The sequence below is a fragment of the Meriones unguiculatus genome, chromosome 20 (genome assembly GCF_030254825.1).
Source record: "Meriones unguiculatus strain TT.TT164.6M chromosome 20, Bangor_MerUng_6.1, whole genome shotgun sequence".
NCBI lineage: Eukaryota > Metazoa > Chordata > Mammalia > Rodentia > Muridae > Meriones > Meriones unguiculatus.
Genome location: NC_083367.1, coordinates 28,362,993 through 28,377,838, shown reverse-complemented (window position 1 = coordinate 28,377,838; position 14,846 = coordinate 28,362,993). Strand labels below are relative to the sequence as shown.

General features: G+C 39.7%; 1 protein-coding gene across 7 annotated transcripts in view; it reads right to left on the bottom strand.

The window, feature by feature from the left end:
• Ptprk (protein tyrosine phosphatase receptor type K) overlaps window positions 1-14,846 on the bottom strand; it is a 515,071-nt gene that overhangs the window by 256,529 nt on the left and 243,696 nt on the right. For all 7 annotated transcript variants that reach the window (XM_060373717.1, XM_060373711.1, XM_060373712.1 and 4 more), the window contains exon 4: window positions 1,481-1,562. In XM_060373717.1, the coding sequence (XP_060229700.1) occupies window positions 1,481-1,562 (82 nt within the window). The remainder of the gene's footprint in view (window positions 1-1,480; window positions 1,563-14,846) is intronic.

The window sequence follows — 14,846 nt, the reverse complement described above, 5'->3', positions numbered from 1 at the left end:
CGTTAGAGCAGGGAACATTTTTGTTTATTAAAAAAAAAATGGCCTGTCTCTTTTCTGTTTGCTTATTGCTATGGGAAAGTTATCCAAAAGAACTATTGGACCAACCAAAGTGATGTCTGTAGCCATGTATAATGAATAATTAAATTATTCACATGAATAATCTGACTGCCAAATCAGTACTCTATATGAATGTCCTTTTAAATCTGAGGCCCTATCAATGTTTACCACTGAAGGAAAATATGCACAGCCAATGCTAGTCTCAGAGAATTTAAACAATAGTAATATAGGCCTTGAAGAACCCTACCACACTGCAACTGTTAATGTTCTGCCCAGTTCATAATCATCAGTTTCCTGTTCACAAAAGCCTTTCTTTGCCATCGGTAGTTAAGATACAGACATGAAGAACAGACAGAAATACCATTCCGTTACACTGTGGAGTAAATGAGCTTACCAAGCTAACTTGAACTTGGAGTGGGATCAGGTCTTTACCTTTCCAAGCGTATAACACAGAGAATAAATAATTGGATCTTTGCCTGTAAAACTGTCTCTAGGGTCTTCCTTCAGTGGGAGCTCACAGAAAAGAAACACTTGAGGAAGGACAACATGGTGCCAACCCACAGTTCCTAGCCTAGACATGATTATCTGGAAGAGAGCCAAACTATGTGTCCTTCACTGTTCCCATGATGTAAGCAGTCAGCTGAGGCACAAAGTTTGCCCCTGACCTATTGACATCATCAGCCCTTTGCAGCGCATTTGAGGGTTCACCATAAAGGACTATGGAGCACAAAGTCCTCTTCTATAGGACTCATCGCCTTTTGATGCTGGGATACCATATCATGAAGAAAGTCTGAACTGCTTTGTGGAACTCCTGCCTGTCCTCACTGAATGATTGCGGAAGTTGTTCTGGAAATGTGATTACACACAAATTTAGGTATAAGGTAGGAAAAGTAATGAACACTCGCAAAGGACCCCGCAAAACTGGGTCAGCAAACCAAGGTTTGTTTTAATACTTTATTTACTTAATGCTGATTAACTCAGCTATTTAGTATGATAATAATAATAAAAAAATAGAAATAGACCTAAGTTTGTAATGAGGTGGGTAGATTCATTCTCTTCATTTCCCCTAGTATAAACTTAGCACATCAAATATATTAGAAAGCTTTTTGTTTTCTTTTATTGACCTTGTTTGTTATTGTTATTCTTCCTGAGAGAATGATAAGATACTCTAAGGGCTCAAAAAGTCCTAGTGTAAATTATGTTTGCAGTAGCACTTGGTTATCACTAATTGAAAGCAAAAGAACAAATCCTATCATAGACGTAGTTACATTCTGGTAAACACTTCAGTGTTCTTTTCCATGAAGCTTGGTAGTAACAACAAGAAAATGGGCAACGTCCAGGCAATAAACAATCAACAGCCACTGCCAATCCAAGACATGTGTTGAAAGGACATAAAAAAACGCAACTCTTAATCAAAACCTACCACAAGGATAACTCAGGACTTGGATGTCATCGATGGCAATATAACCACTTCTCCCTCCAGAGACTTCAGCTTCAAATATTACCTGTCAGGAAGAAATAGAAACCGTTTACAACAGTCACTTTTAAAAACGTCCGCAGGAGAAGATAGCTAGACTGCCCTTAGAGGAAACTTGATTTTTCTTCTACTAAGAACATTTAACAATATATATGGACCTTGATTTTCTTAAACCTTCTGCATATTACCAAAGTAAAGTTTGCATTGTGACTAATCTACTGAGTTCACACAGCTCCAATATGCTTAAGCAGCTACTACTGAGTATTGCTAGATTTGGTGATAACTTACCAGTTAGGTCAGGAAGCTAGCCTGTGAACAGCCACTCAGCCAAACAATTCTCAGTCAAAAATAGAGACCATGAGCAAATACAGAGTCCTATTGTAGAGTCTCACTGTCTTATAGTTATTTAAAAATTTTACTTACTTATGGAATATATAGGTATATCTAAAAATTGCATGCCCAAGTATTTTTTCAACTAATGTGTACAGTAATTTTCCAAAAAAAAAAAAAAAAAAAAAAAAGAAGATGAAGAAGATATAGATTCAGCATTCTATTTGTCTCTTCCATTTGTGGCAATAAACAGATTATTTGTGGAGCTCTCTGCAAAGCAGAGATGTTTAAATAATAAACAAAAAGAGAGAAAGGAACAATTCTGTTGAAACAGACAAGAACAAAGATGCTGATTCAGTAGGTGTGGGGAAATACAGATGACGTCAATGGTTTCTATCTAGCACACACCACCAGCTGATGGATGTGGTCAGGAACCTGGTCAGAACAGTAATAAAGAACAATATGCAGAACTTAAAGAACAAGGTCACTACCAAGTACATATTACTACTTCAATTTTGATTTTCCTGTGACAGCTGCAGGGGAGAATGCTTAGATATAACTGGACAGCTCCGAGGAAGAATGAGTAAGTCTAAAAAGAAGGGAACAGAACTGGAAGGAAGTGAGTTATCAATTTAAGAGATAACTTAAATTATCTCTTGGCAAGATGTCAGGGCGAGGTAAAGAAAAAGAAGAAATCCACTGGAAATGAAGCCAAGACTGAAAAGGGAGCCAGCAGAAGTAAGTCCAACAGTGCAGGACCAAGGCCTGATGGCTAGGGAAAAAGAGAAGCACTCAGAGGTTCAGCCAGGTCAAAGTCAGGGAAGGAACAATAACAAGAACACAGCGGGAATCTGTGCATCTAATAGCCACAAACTTGAGAGCACACAGTCTTTCCTATACCATCTGCTGGTCTCCAGCTGTTTTCTCCCTTGTAATGGCGATAGTTGCAAATTCTGAGATCAGGCTGTGGTTCTGATGGTGTAAACACTGTAGACCCCTGATGGGAGGCAGTGGAAACCATGGATCTTGAAGAAGTTGTACAAGAGTTCAATAATAATCTGCAAATTTGGGAGGTTGGATTTTAAAATAAAAGACTGTAGGAAGTAAATTCTAATAAAGAAGAATGTAGAGCAAAAATGAAATTTAGAAATATATGTTGGTATTAGCCATTATAAGTCCTCTGGTAACGATGGCCGGATCACATTCTTACTGTGGGGAAGGAAGAGAAGCTTCTCTTTTAAAACCTGTGATACCATTCTTTGAATATTCACTTCAGAAAAGGCATGTCCTAAACTACCATGCATGTGTGTGCCTGCTTCTGTGTGATTGTAGGTAGGTAGATAGATAGGTAGATGATACATAGAGAAATAGATAGACAGTTAAATAGATAGATGCATGTATACACACATACATGATAGATAATAGATACAAACATATGTACATACATAGATGATAGATAGATACATAGATGATAGATAGATATAGATATATAGAGAGATAAATACATACATACCTAGATTCCCAGATACTCAGACAGACAGATCAAATGCACAGGAGCTAAAGTAGCAGAGGCACATCTACAAAATATATCATGCATCTAAGGCTCAGGAAATATAGGGGAGGTAGCAGAAAGATTGTAATAGGATCGGAGAGCTTTCTGTGAGACTGTGTCTCCTAGGTATGATAGAAGCTATACCCACAAAGGCTGCCTAAATAAGAGCTGAGCATGGACAGCAAAAGACATGAAAGTCGAATTTTTTAAATACACTTAAGTCATTTACAAATCCCAGTTACTGGAATTGGCACACCAACGAGATACTATGGGGAAGAATGGGGAAGTTTTTAACATGAAAGCCTTTCCATTTTTTCACCATATTCCTATATCTGACAAAAGTCAATAAAAATGGGAAAACGGTAGGGGGGGGACACGTGGCTCCTCTTTATTCCATCCACTCGGTTGCAAACTCTCCCAGTCACTGTTAAGTACTTAAGTATCTCCACTCTGTCCTCTGTGACTACAGATTTTACTAGAACGAAGTGAAACTGAAAAACGAATGCAGTGTCAGAGGATGGGGAAAAAAATGCTCCAGGAGAGAAAGAGGGCTGAACACAGAAATGGGAGTGAAGGTGGAGGATGCCCCCACAGACACAGCATGATCCCTTCAAGAAAATGTATTTAGTATAAATTTAATCAGCACACCATTTGTTAATCACAATAATAGGGGTTTGGTGGGAAATAGAGAACAGAATGTAAAAACCTAAATAATGTTTAGCTGAGCACTGATGAAAGAGGACTATTTAAAATGAAAAGCCTGCACAAGTCCTCCAGCTCTTCCCGTTACCAGCTCTTCAGGAAATGACAGGGACCAGACACCCCCAGACTCACGACGTACATGTGTATTATAGGTGTGTGATATCATTTTTTTCTAATCAAATCTAAATAGTGGTGTATGGAAAGTGCTATTGGTGTGACTATCATTTTAGCATCTAGATGGGACGGCTATGAAAACATACCTTGGGACGATAAGTTTCATCTTCTTGAATAATGTTTCAAGGAAAGGATATATTCAAAGAAAAAATAAGCATACTGGTTTCTTAAAACATATTTCAATGAATAGAGCACATGTCCCCTAAACAGCTGATCACTGTAGTTATTTCATTTTGTTGTCGGGACCGATTCAAGTATTTTAACTTCTTGGTATATCTTAGTGTTACTTTAGAATTCTCTAACTTCCCTCGTTCCCCATAAATGTGAGTTTAAGCAAGATTACTGCACCCTTGAGGAAAACTTATTTGTTCATTTAAATTGAGGTTTATTCAGGACAATAAATTTAGGCCTGGATTCAAAGGGAAGCAAAATGATTCGCTCGTTATCAAAGGGGGGGAAAGGGTAAGTTTTCTTTCTAGTGACCTCATTTTCTCTGCTAAGTGCTGTCTTTGCCTCATTAACAGAAGCTTAGAGACATTTCTGAGCTCGGAGTCCGTTGCTACTAAAGTCAGAATCAGCAGCATCACTTCACAGAGCCCTCACCTTGTGAGGCACTTCTGTCCAGTCAGGGGAGACAAATCCCAGCAGTTTAATTATGCAGCTTGCTGAGGCTAATCTGCAGGTCATTGCTAATGCTGGGTGTCAATCGGTTGACCTGGGCTTCCAGGAAGAAGAGAGCAATAGAAGGCACACCAGATGTCAATGTGAACTGTCCATGGAGGCACCCAGGGAACAGGGTGCTCAGGGTCTGCCTCCCGTGCTGTTTCTCCTCCACCCCATTACCTGAAATACTTGAAGGTGATGGTTCTCATCAAATTTCTGCCAATCCAGCAACATTCCTGGATTATTAACTAAACAAATGAAGTTGAATTAAAGTGGAAGAGCAAAGAGTGGTATTGCCTACAGAGCAAGGACAAGTTTATCCTCCGGCAAATGGAATCAGTACAGAGGAGGAACCTTCTCACACCATGAGCGCTGAACTGGATGTCACCAAGCTGGGCTCGAGTGGTTGGTCTGCTGTCCTTTGTAACTCGAGCAGTTAGTTGAATATGGGACTATGTAGCTTCATCTGGACACCCCTGATCTCATTGATAAAACAAGATCCCCTGTGAAGAGCGGATGGTCTAAGTGAAACGAGGAACCTGTGTATGAAAGGCGGTGTGCGATACTACAGGTGCTGGGAAACGGAGAAAAGCATTCACTCTTCATTTCTCTCACTATATCCTTGTAAATCCTCAAGCTCCCAAATCAGATATATATTGAGTTCACATTCTTTAATTACCACTTCAAATCATATAAAAACTTAAATAAATTAACTTATATAGCTTTAGCTCATATAAAATTTAAACTTCAGTTTCCTCTCCTATAGAAGCAACTATTAATATCCACCTCAGAGCTTTGGGAAGGATTAACTGAGATAATGAATATGAAACAGCACTGATCCCGGCCCACAGAGACTCCTATATGAAAAGTGGCATCACAGCCCTCATGGGGGGGGGGGGGGAGAGAATCCATTAAAGACAAATGCTAGGAAATCAAATTTCCTCTTATTCCTCTCTCCAAAACATGATGCACACAGCAAATTTCCAAAGAACATAAAATAATCTGGCATTTCATACCTCAAACCTTCTTAGAAGTGTGGTTTTGTGATCTGAGCATTTAAACAGCAAACTGTATTAGAAGGGGGAAGCCTTCAGTAATGACTGAGATAGTTACTTGCCTGTAACTATCACCTTGCAAGGCCCGAATAGGACCTTCTTTTTTTTCCTCAATCCCATCCTCACTGGAAAACCAGGCTTGGGGAAAGAAGAGCACTAGATCAGAAAGAAAGGAGCGAGCTATCAAAACCAATGCTGTTCAAGCACTGGGTAAAGGGGGACTGAGAGCATCCTATAGTTGGTGCCACTGCAGCCAGAGGGCGGAAACAAGAAACAAACTACATAAGTGGCAGAACTGAAACCATGCTGGGCCATGACCACAAAAGCCGAGAAGAGGGAGAAAAATCTTCCAAAGGAAACTTGAGTGATTATATAGAAATTAAACAAAGGGTCCAAGAACATAAGAGGTGAAAAAAAATTATGTTTTATTTTAATGTAAGAAAAACTTATGCACAGTTATATGTTAATGGAGATGACTCATCTTGATAGGAAGTTGATGAGGGCACCATGGTGAGGATGGACAATGGCATCACGTTGGATGGTACCTACACTTTAACTTGACAGATACTTTAGGGTTTATGGGTAAAGGAGGCTCTACAATACAACCTTAATTTTCTCAGCATTTGTTTGTTTTTTAAGGAAAAACAGTTGGAACTTAGAATACACCAAACAGCAGAGAGAAAGCTCAAGAGACCAATGCAGCTTGCACGATTTCTACTGTGATTCTAGGGCCAACTGAAGATGACAGCTTTGAATATCTACCAACCAAAACATATCATGTGGCATAATCTGTTATCATTATTTGTGTGGGTTTGAGACCCTACCCCAAAAGAGTAGCTATAATAAAAAAAAAAAAATGGAAATTTTTAGAATGTTAGGTGCACATGAAAAATCACAGTACGATTAAACTTGAATATAAATTGATGAATTGATAAAAGACAGATGGCTTGGTAGGCCGAAGTTTGCCAAGAGGATGCTGGGATATGTAAGTCTAATGACTCCAATAGAAGAAGCAGCATTAGTAGGTAGAAAGTGGGAGGTGTACGTGGAAAGTTAGGATCAAGGTACAATTATTATAAAATCTACTTGCCCAGAGGAGATTTTCTCGGATAATCCTAGCAACCCTCCTGTGTCCACCATAAACATCACTGGAATTATAGGTATATGTGTGGCCAAGCTGGGCCACCTGTTGAAGATTCAAACTCAGGTCCAAACTGGTGCAACAAGTGCTCTTACCCACCAAGTGACTGCCTCAAACCCTACGTAAGGAAAGTTTTGGTTGTTCATCTCCTTTACTGAAGTACAAGGTCACTGGGGTAGTGAGGGGGTCATGCTCTGCACAGCATGGCTGAACCACAAAAATCCTGTTGACAGTCAGGGATGGAAACAGGTTCAATACATGACGGAAAGGAACTACCTAGTATCAATGGAGTCTAGTTAACCGCTTTGCCTCCTAGTGAAAGACGGATTAAGTACTTAGCTCATTTTACCTAGCATAAAATTTTGTTGACATAAACTGATGCTCCCTTGAGAAAGTTAGAGGTAATTTTACCACACTAATTTAGGAATCACGAAAACATAATTACTTCCCTTGAACAGTTAAATAACACTGTAAGGCATCAATTTCTGCTGAGAGGTCCCAGAAGATCTTCTACTGAGTCATCTTACGTGAAGACTGGAAATTCTAGGATCGAATTTCTTTCGAGGCATATTTTCTTTGAAAAAAAAAAAAAATCATTACGCTTATTCATTCACCTGTGTGTGTGTGTGTCTGTGTTTATGTGTAGAATTTTCAGACCTTCCCTTTTGTGAAGAATGGAACTCCTATGTTTAGTTTGCTCCAAGGGAATCGCATTCGGTTAGCAAACATGGTGCAGCAATATACTGCCAACAGAAAAAGAACTTAAAGGCATCTTTGGAGGAGATTCCTTGTCTCACAATGCCTTGTCAGGTCTTTTCTTTTCTTTTTTTTTTTTCTCCTTTAAAGTCTCTCTTATCGTCTTTTATTTTTATTTTATATTATTTATACACCTTGTTTCTCTCTTTTTATTTTGTAGGTCATTTGTGTATATATGTGTATTAATGGTGTCCTTCCTCAACATGTAAGGATAAGCAAGTACAGAAGGCCAGCTGATGGCAACAGTCTAAGCTACTGTCAGCAGCTTCCATCACCACAGGCGCTGCATGGCCAGCATTTCTTTGCAGTTTTGTTCCTGCTGAAGATTAGCAGAAAGTGACAGAGAGGTGAGGGAGCTAAGGCATGCGTGGGCAGCTTGCCTGCTGGCTCTAGCTTCCTTCTAAGCATCCAACTTGTAAGAACAACTCAATGAAAGGCCTTGAGGTTCTCTGAGACCAATGAATTTTTAACAATCCCTGCCTATGGGGTCAGCCATTTATTTAGTACCTAAAGGAGATGTATACCTAAATTGGCAACAGCATATAGATCAAATACATGGAAAATAGATCAAATACATGGAAAAGGCTTTCAGCTGCTTGAGAGAGTAATGAAGGGGTTCTAATTTAATGCCAGCTGAATATGGAAAGCATTTAAGGCATGTAAGCAAATCCAGGTCCATTTTTTAAAGATTTGCTCTTGTATGTGACACTCCTGGAACTGGAGTGACAAACAGCTCTGAGCCACACTGAGCAGGATGAGCTGAAACTGAGTCCTCTGCAAAGGCAGAAAGTGTTCTCAACTACGGAGCCACACCATCCATTCTTCCTATCAATTTTCCCCATCTCAGTTTTTAGGCATCCTTCTCGCCTCATGACTCCATGCATAAAACATTGAGAATCAGTGGTTTTCCTTTAGATGTATTTAAGATGTACTTTTACTCAGGAAGACTAGTCTATCAAACTTTCCATCAATATTTAATGGTATAAAGGGGATAATTAGGGCCTCAGAGAGAGTAAAATTAACACTCTATTGTGTAGTATAGAATGTGACATTCAGTAGCAAACAGAGTATGGGCTTGCATATATTTTCTGTCTTTATACACAGCACTCAGTAGGTGTCCATCCATACTCTGTTGCCCTATCCATCCATCTAGCTAATGTAATATAACTTATTTGAGTTTATGTTATGATGCAAAAATCTATGCACAGAACTGCCTCATTTTGTTTAATAAACAGTTCAACACTTATTAAAGCAATACAACACAAAGCACTCAGCAGAACTCAGGAAGGACTACTGGGGGGGGGTGGCTAATAGGCTTTGCCTACAAAGTAGACAGCATAGACGAAAGGCCCGAAGGGAAGTATTCCCAAACACTGTACACTGTGTTAAACATGCAAGCCCAGTGCATTTCCGGGCTTCAGGTGAGCCAGAGAACTGCCATCCCTCACAGTGTCAATAAGGGTTTGAGAAAACCTAAGAGCAAGACTCAGTGCATAATCATTTTACGGCTTACGTTCAAGTGTTTCATGTTCATAATGATGCTTACTAGTTTGTTTGTTTGTTTGTTTTTGTTTTTTTTTTTTTTTGCTTACTAGTTATTTAAATTAATCTTTCTTCCCCCAAATCTTGGAATTTATAAACCTTGCCCATGGACTTTTAAACTTTAACAGGTACTGGCTCAAGAACACATGATTTGCATGATTTCTTTTTTGTTTTGTTTTGTTTTATGAGACAGGGTTTCTTTAAGTAAACCTGGCTGTCCTGCTTTGTGGAGCAAGTGGCCTCAAAAATCACAGAGACCCTCCTGCCTCTGCCTCCCAAGTACTGGGATCAAAGGAATGTGCTACCTCACATGGCACAGTACATGACTTCTTAATCACAATGTGATCATCATTGAGCTGGGCAAGCTTTTCCACCTCTGGAAAAACCTTCAAGATGTATATACTAAAATGAATAATGTCCATAAAATAAGTTTAAGTCTTCACATTCTCCGAATAGTAGCTCTCCTTGTCTACGGTTCTCTGCCAAAAGTTTTTGTATCAGACCCTGAATGGAACAAAGATTACTGTGTTTATCTGTCGTGTTCATAAACATGTACAGACATACACACACACACACATGCATGCACACACACATTCAGGAGACAGAGACAACAGCTTGTAATACCAGAGCCTGAACACTTTGAGTAACCGACTTCCGTTCGCACAATTCACAAGGCGTCACCTTCTCTGGAGACTGATTTATCATAGGAAGGACCTGAAGACACAGCAGATGAGCCGCCAAAGAGTTATTGTAGGAGGCACTAAGGCTGCAGAGGCTGAGAAAGCACCTCGCATTGAATCACAGACCCAGCAAACTCACTACATTGTTTCTTACATCTCAATCATTACACATTCTTTCTGGGTTCCTTTCTCAATTTAACTCAGGGCATAAGGATGGTGAGGCTCCCTGGTTTAGAGACTGAACAAACTGGTCTCTTTAAAGGTTTTCCAAGCTTCAGCAGGCAAACAGGCAGGCAGAGCAAAATATCATTCTAAATGCCTTCAAAAGATAGACTCAGACAACAAACTTAGCCAGCCCAGGTAGGGACACAGCTTTAATCTCAGCACTTGGGAAGCAAAGGCTGGATAATCTCTGTGCATTCCAGGCTAGCACGGTCTATGCAGTGAGTTCCAGACCGGTGTTGTCCACGCAGTGAGCTCCAGGCCAGACTTGTGTACACAGTAAGTTCCAAGCTATCATTTTCTACATAATGAGTTCCAGACCAGCCAAGGTGATATACTAATACCTTCTCTCTAAATCAAACCAATCAACAACAAAAGAAAGCCTGTGATGGCAACAAGAAAAAAAGATACATACAGAAATGAACATGAAATAAGATACAATACACAAGGCATACCTTAATTTATGTTAGATTGGAGTTTAGCAACAAAGAGAACCAGAATGGTGATTGGCAGAAGAGAAGGAAACAAAAGTTTACTAGAAAATAAATTAATGAATTAATAAATAAATAAATAAATAGAAAAAAGTATACTGAAATACTTCAATATCAGAACACACACACACACATACACAATTAGTATTCATTCTACAGACCTGTCCTTGGATACATAAGGAAGCAACTTTTACCATAAAAGATTTTGTATAAAAATAAAACTGGGAAGTAAAGGGTAGGAGAAAATTCATCAGCAAGATGTCATTTCTGTATCTTTACTATCATAGCTTCCCCATCTGGGCTATATTTTATAGGTACTTGTCTGAGTTAAAAATAAAAGATGACTGGCTAAGGTTTCTATTTCTATCACCATGACACTGAATTACAGTAGTATTTTCCCTCACTTCCAGAGACGCACCATTTGTCTTCCTACAATCTACAAGCAGAACCTTTTAAATTTTAGCACCAACAGTCCAATCTTACACTCAGCAGAAGTATATCACTACGCTCTCACATAACTATATCTGCAAAAAAAAAAAAAAAAAAGAAGAAGAAGAAGAAGAAGCTTCCATGCTACAGTGCTGCCACAGCAAGTTTGCTGCCTGCCAAATTTAAAGGATCCTCATGGGCTTTGATTTAGAATCACATGATTCAATTAAGAAATAAAATGAGAAACCCAACTTGTGCCCTGTGCTGCCAGAGTAATATCAATTTGCATATGGAATCCATAGTATTATGTCCCTTTGGAGGAAAAGCTGTAAGTATACTAGGTAAGTAACTGTAACTGAACAGATAACACACAAACGAAACTTATCTCGTCCCATCCCAGATTTCAGCATATTAACAGCAAGTTGTTTCATCACCAGTTATGAGTTTTGTGTGGTGGTACACACCAACACTGGGCAGTAGGCAGAAGAATCACCACAAGCCTGGGGTAGCCAGGTCTGTGTGGTGAGACTCCATCGTACGGTCAGTTTCGCTTCATTAGATTTACGTTGTGGTTCTAGCAGGGATAGGTTCTTAAAAGGTTCACAGAATAACTAGTCTGCGTTCTTAGGTGAACTTAGGGATAGAAAGACTATGGACTCTTTTTCATTCTGGACGTCAAATTGTCAAGGAGAGTGGTATTCTTGACTATAATTACTAAATAATTTAAGCATAGTTACATAAAATATAATTCCTGATGTTGGAGTTTAATGATAACCAAAGGAATAGAACGGGAGCCTACTACAGATGTCCTCTGAAAAACTACAGGCAGCAGGGGATGGGAGCAGATGACAAGACTCACAGCCAAACTTTGGGAAGAGCACAGGGAGTCTTATGGAAACGGGGCGGGGGGGGGGGGGCACTGTAGAAGGTCCCAGACAGGACATGAGCTCCACGAGAAGACCAACACAGCCAACAAATTTGGGCCCAGGGAGTGGGCAGTGAATACTCATGCACCAACCACAGACGATGCATAAAGAGACACAGACTCCCTGCTCAGATGTGGACAATGGGCATTTCTCCATGTGGATTACCTAGTAATAGGAGCAGAGGCTGCCGTTGACATGGACTTTGTTACCTGCTCTTCAATCACTTGCACCTGGCAAGGCCGCCTTGCCAGACCACAGAGGAAGAGGATGCAGGTAGTTCTGAAGAGACTTGAGAGTCTGGGGCCAGTTGGTGGGGGAGGTGGGCTCCTCTTTCTGAGGGCTAAGGGAAGGGGATAGGTGGGAAGAGAGAGGGAGGATGGGACTGGGAGGAGACAAAGGAAGGGGCTACAATCAGGATGTAAATTGAATACATTAAAAAAAATTAAATTTAAAAAATAAAGTTAACCACAGAGGAAGACAATGCAGAAAATCCTGATGAGACCTGATAGGCTAGGGTCAGATGAAAGGAGAGGAGGACCTCCCCTATCAGTGGACTGGGGAAGGAGCATGGGAAGATATGAGGGAGGGTAGGTTTGAGAGGGGGACAAGAGAGGGGGCTAAAGGTGAGCTACAAAGTGAATAAGCCATAATTAATAAAAAAATTAAAAATTAAAGTTAACCAATGAAACCATTGAAAATCTAAAACAGTAAGAAGCAGCAAGCAGCAAACAATTCATTCTACAGCTTTTTTTTTTTTTTTTTTTTTTTTTTTTACGAGGAAACTAATGGTAATCTTTCAGGTATTTTCTCCCCGAAAAAACATAAAATGTAAGCCCCAAAGCACACATGGAGATTTGCATTGACTTTGTGAAGAAACCATTTAAGATGAATAAACTAAAAGCACATGGACCATTTCCTTCTTTGCCAACTATTGAAATAAATATTTGATATATTCATGAGTCATAAATCAGCAAAATATAGAATTGAGACTTCAAGAATCTTGGAAGCCAGGCATGGTGGTGCATGCTTTTAATCCTAGCATTAAGAGGCAAAACCTGGCTGATTTCTGTGAGTTTGAGGCCAGCCTGGCCTACATTGCAAGCAGCAGGACAGCCAGGGTTATGCAGAGAAAAATGCCCTGTTACAAAAAAACAAGTAGAATCTTGGTAAAAATCATGAAGGTAAAACAGTTGTTATTAAGATTAAATTAATTTCTTAGCGGTGTGCTGATAGCATTCCTGTGGAGCGAATCGTAACTCTTAATCTTTGAAATAAATTCATTTTAAATTGAAAGGAAATGTTGCTATTTACAGTGTTCAGAGGCATGGAGTTATGTCAATCCAAACAAGAAGGGAAGGACACAGAAAGCCAGAATTCCTTTTGAACAATACAATTAGCCTATGGCAACCAGTAATTGAGTTATGTGTGGCAGAAAATTTAAGAAATTATAATATTGAAGGGAAAACATACCTTGGCCCTGCCGATACAACTATAAAAGACTTAAAAATTATTAAAAAGAGACTGCTTCATAGATCAGTTTTAAAAGCTATATAAAACAAAGGGAGAGAGAATGAATCTGGTTGGGGCAGGGGGGACTAGAGAAGGAGAGAAAGCCTTAATTTGACTGGTAGAATTTAAATAGAAGTGAGGAAGTTAGAGACATCATACTGACTATGTGCCCACTTTAATGACATGTGTAAAGAACAGAAACAAACCTAGCTGCTTTCTGGGAGCTCAAAGAGACAGATTGCCTTTAAAGGGATTTTAGTCTGTGGAGATCAAAGCTTTCCCCGGGATCCTCAGAAGATATTTAACTTACTTCACCGTTACACTGACACTGCATATAGGTAAGCAGCAATAAATCATATAGATGCTGAAGGCAGAAAATCACTGCTAGAATGCAGGTCAAATGGTCGCAAGATATAGTCCTGACCTTCAGGCAATAGAACACCTGGGAACTGCTCAGAAATGCTGCAAGTGGTGCCCAGCGGGAGGCGTGCAGTGATGCTCAGTGATGGGCATCTTGCCACTTGCTTGCCACTCCTTCAGCCATGTGGCGCCCATCCAGACTGCTCTCTAGTCAGAGGAGGGAAAGCTGAATGAGAAGTTACAGGCTTAGTCCTACAGCTGGCAGAACTGGTCCAAAGACGCACCCATCTTACTTCGGTACTGTTTTCTTACCCCGAAACATCAGTACGTAGTGGGTGGATTTACAGTGTTTCCTCATCAGATACCCAGTGAAAAAGAAAATATGCGCTTGGATAGCCTATGCATTAGCTCATCCCAAAATTTATAAATTCTAAAAATTTAGTGACTAGTATTTCATAACAGGAGTTCCCTCATACTTGATTCTTGTCCTCAAGAGAGTCACAATATGGCACAAGAGGCAAACATATTCAGAAATCTCTCAAACATAGTGGTTTGTGTCAAAACAACATCAGAGATAATACAGAGCTCCAAGGAAGGATTAAATGTGTCCACCTGGCAAGAAGCAAAAAGCTTCAGAGAAAGCAACCTGTCAGCAGTCCTTTCTCAAAACAGAACAAACAAAAAATTCTGAGAGCAGTAGGTCACAGTGATTAGAAACTACATATTGTAGGCACGAGGAATGAAAAGAATAAAAATCAGAACAACAAGGTCTAAGAGGCA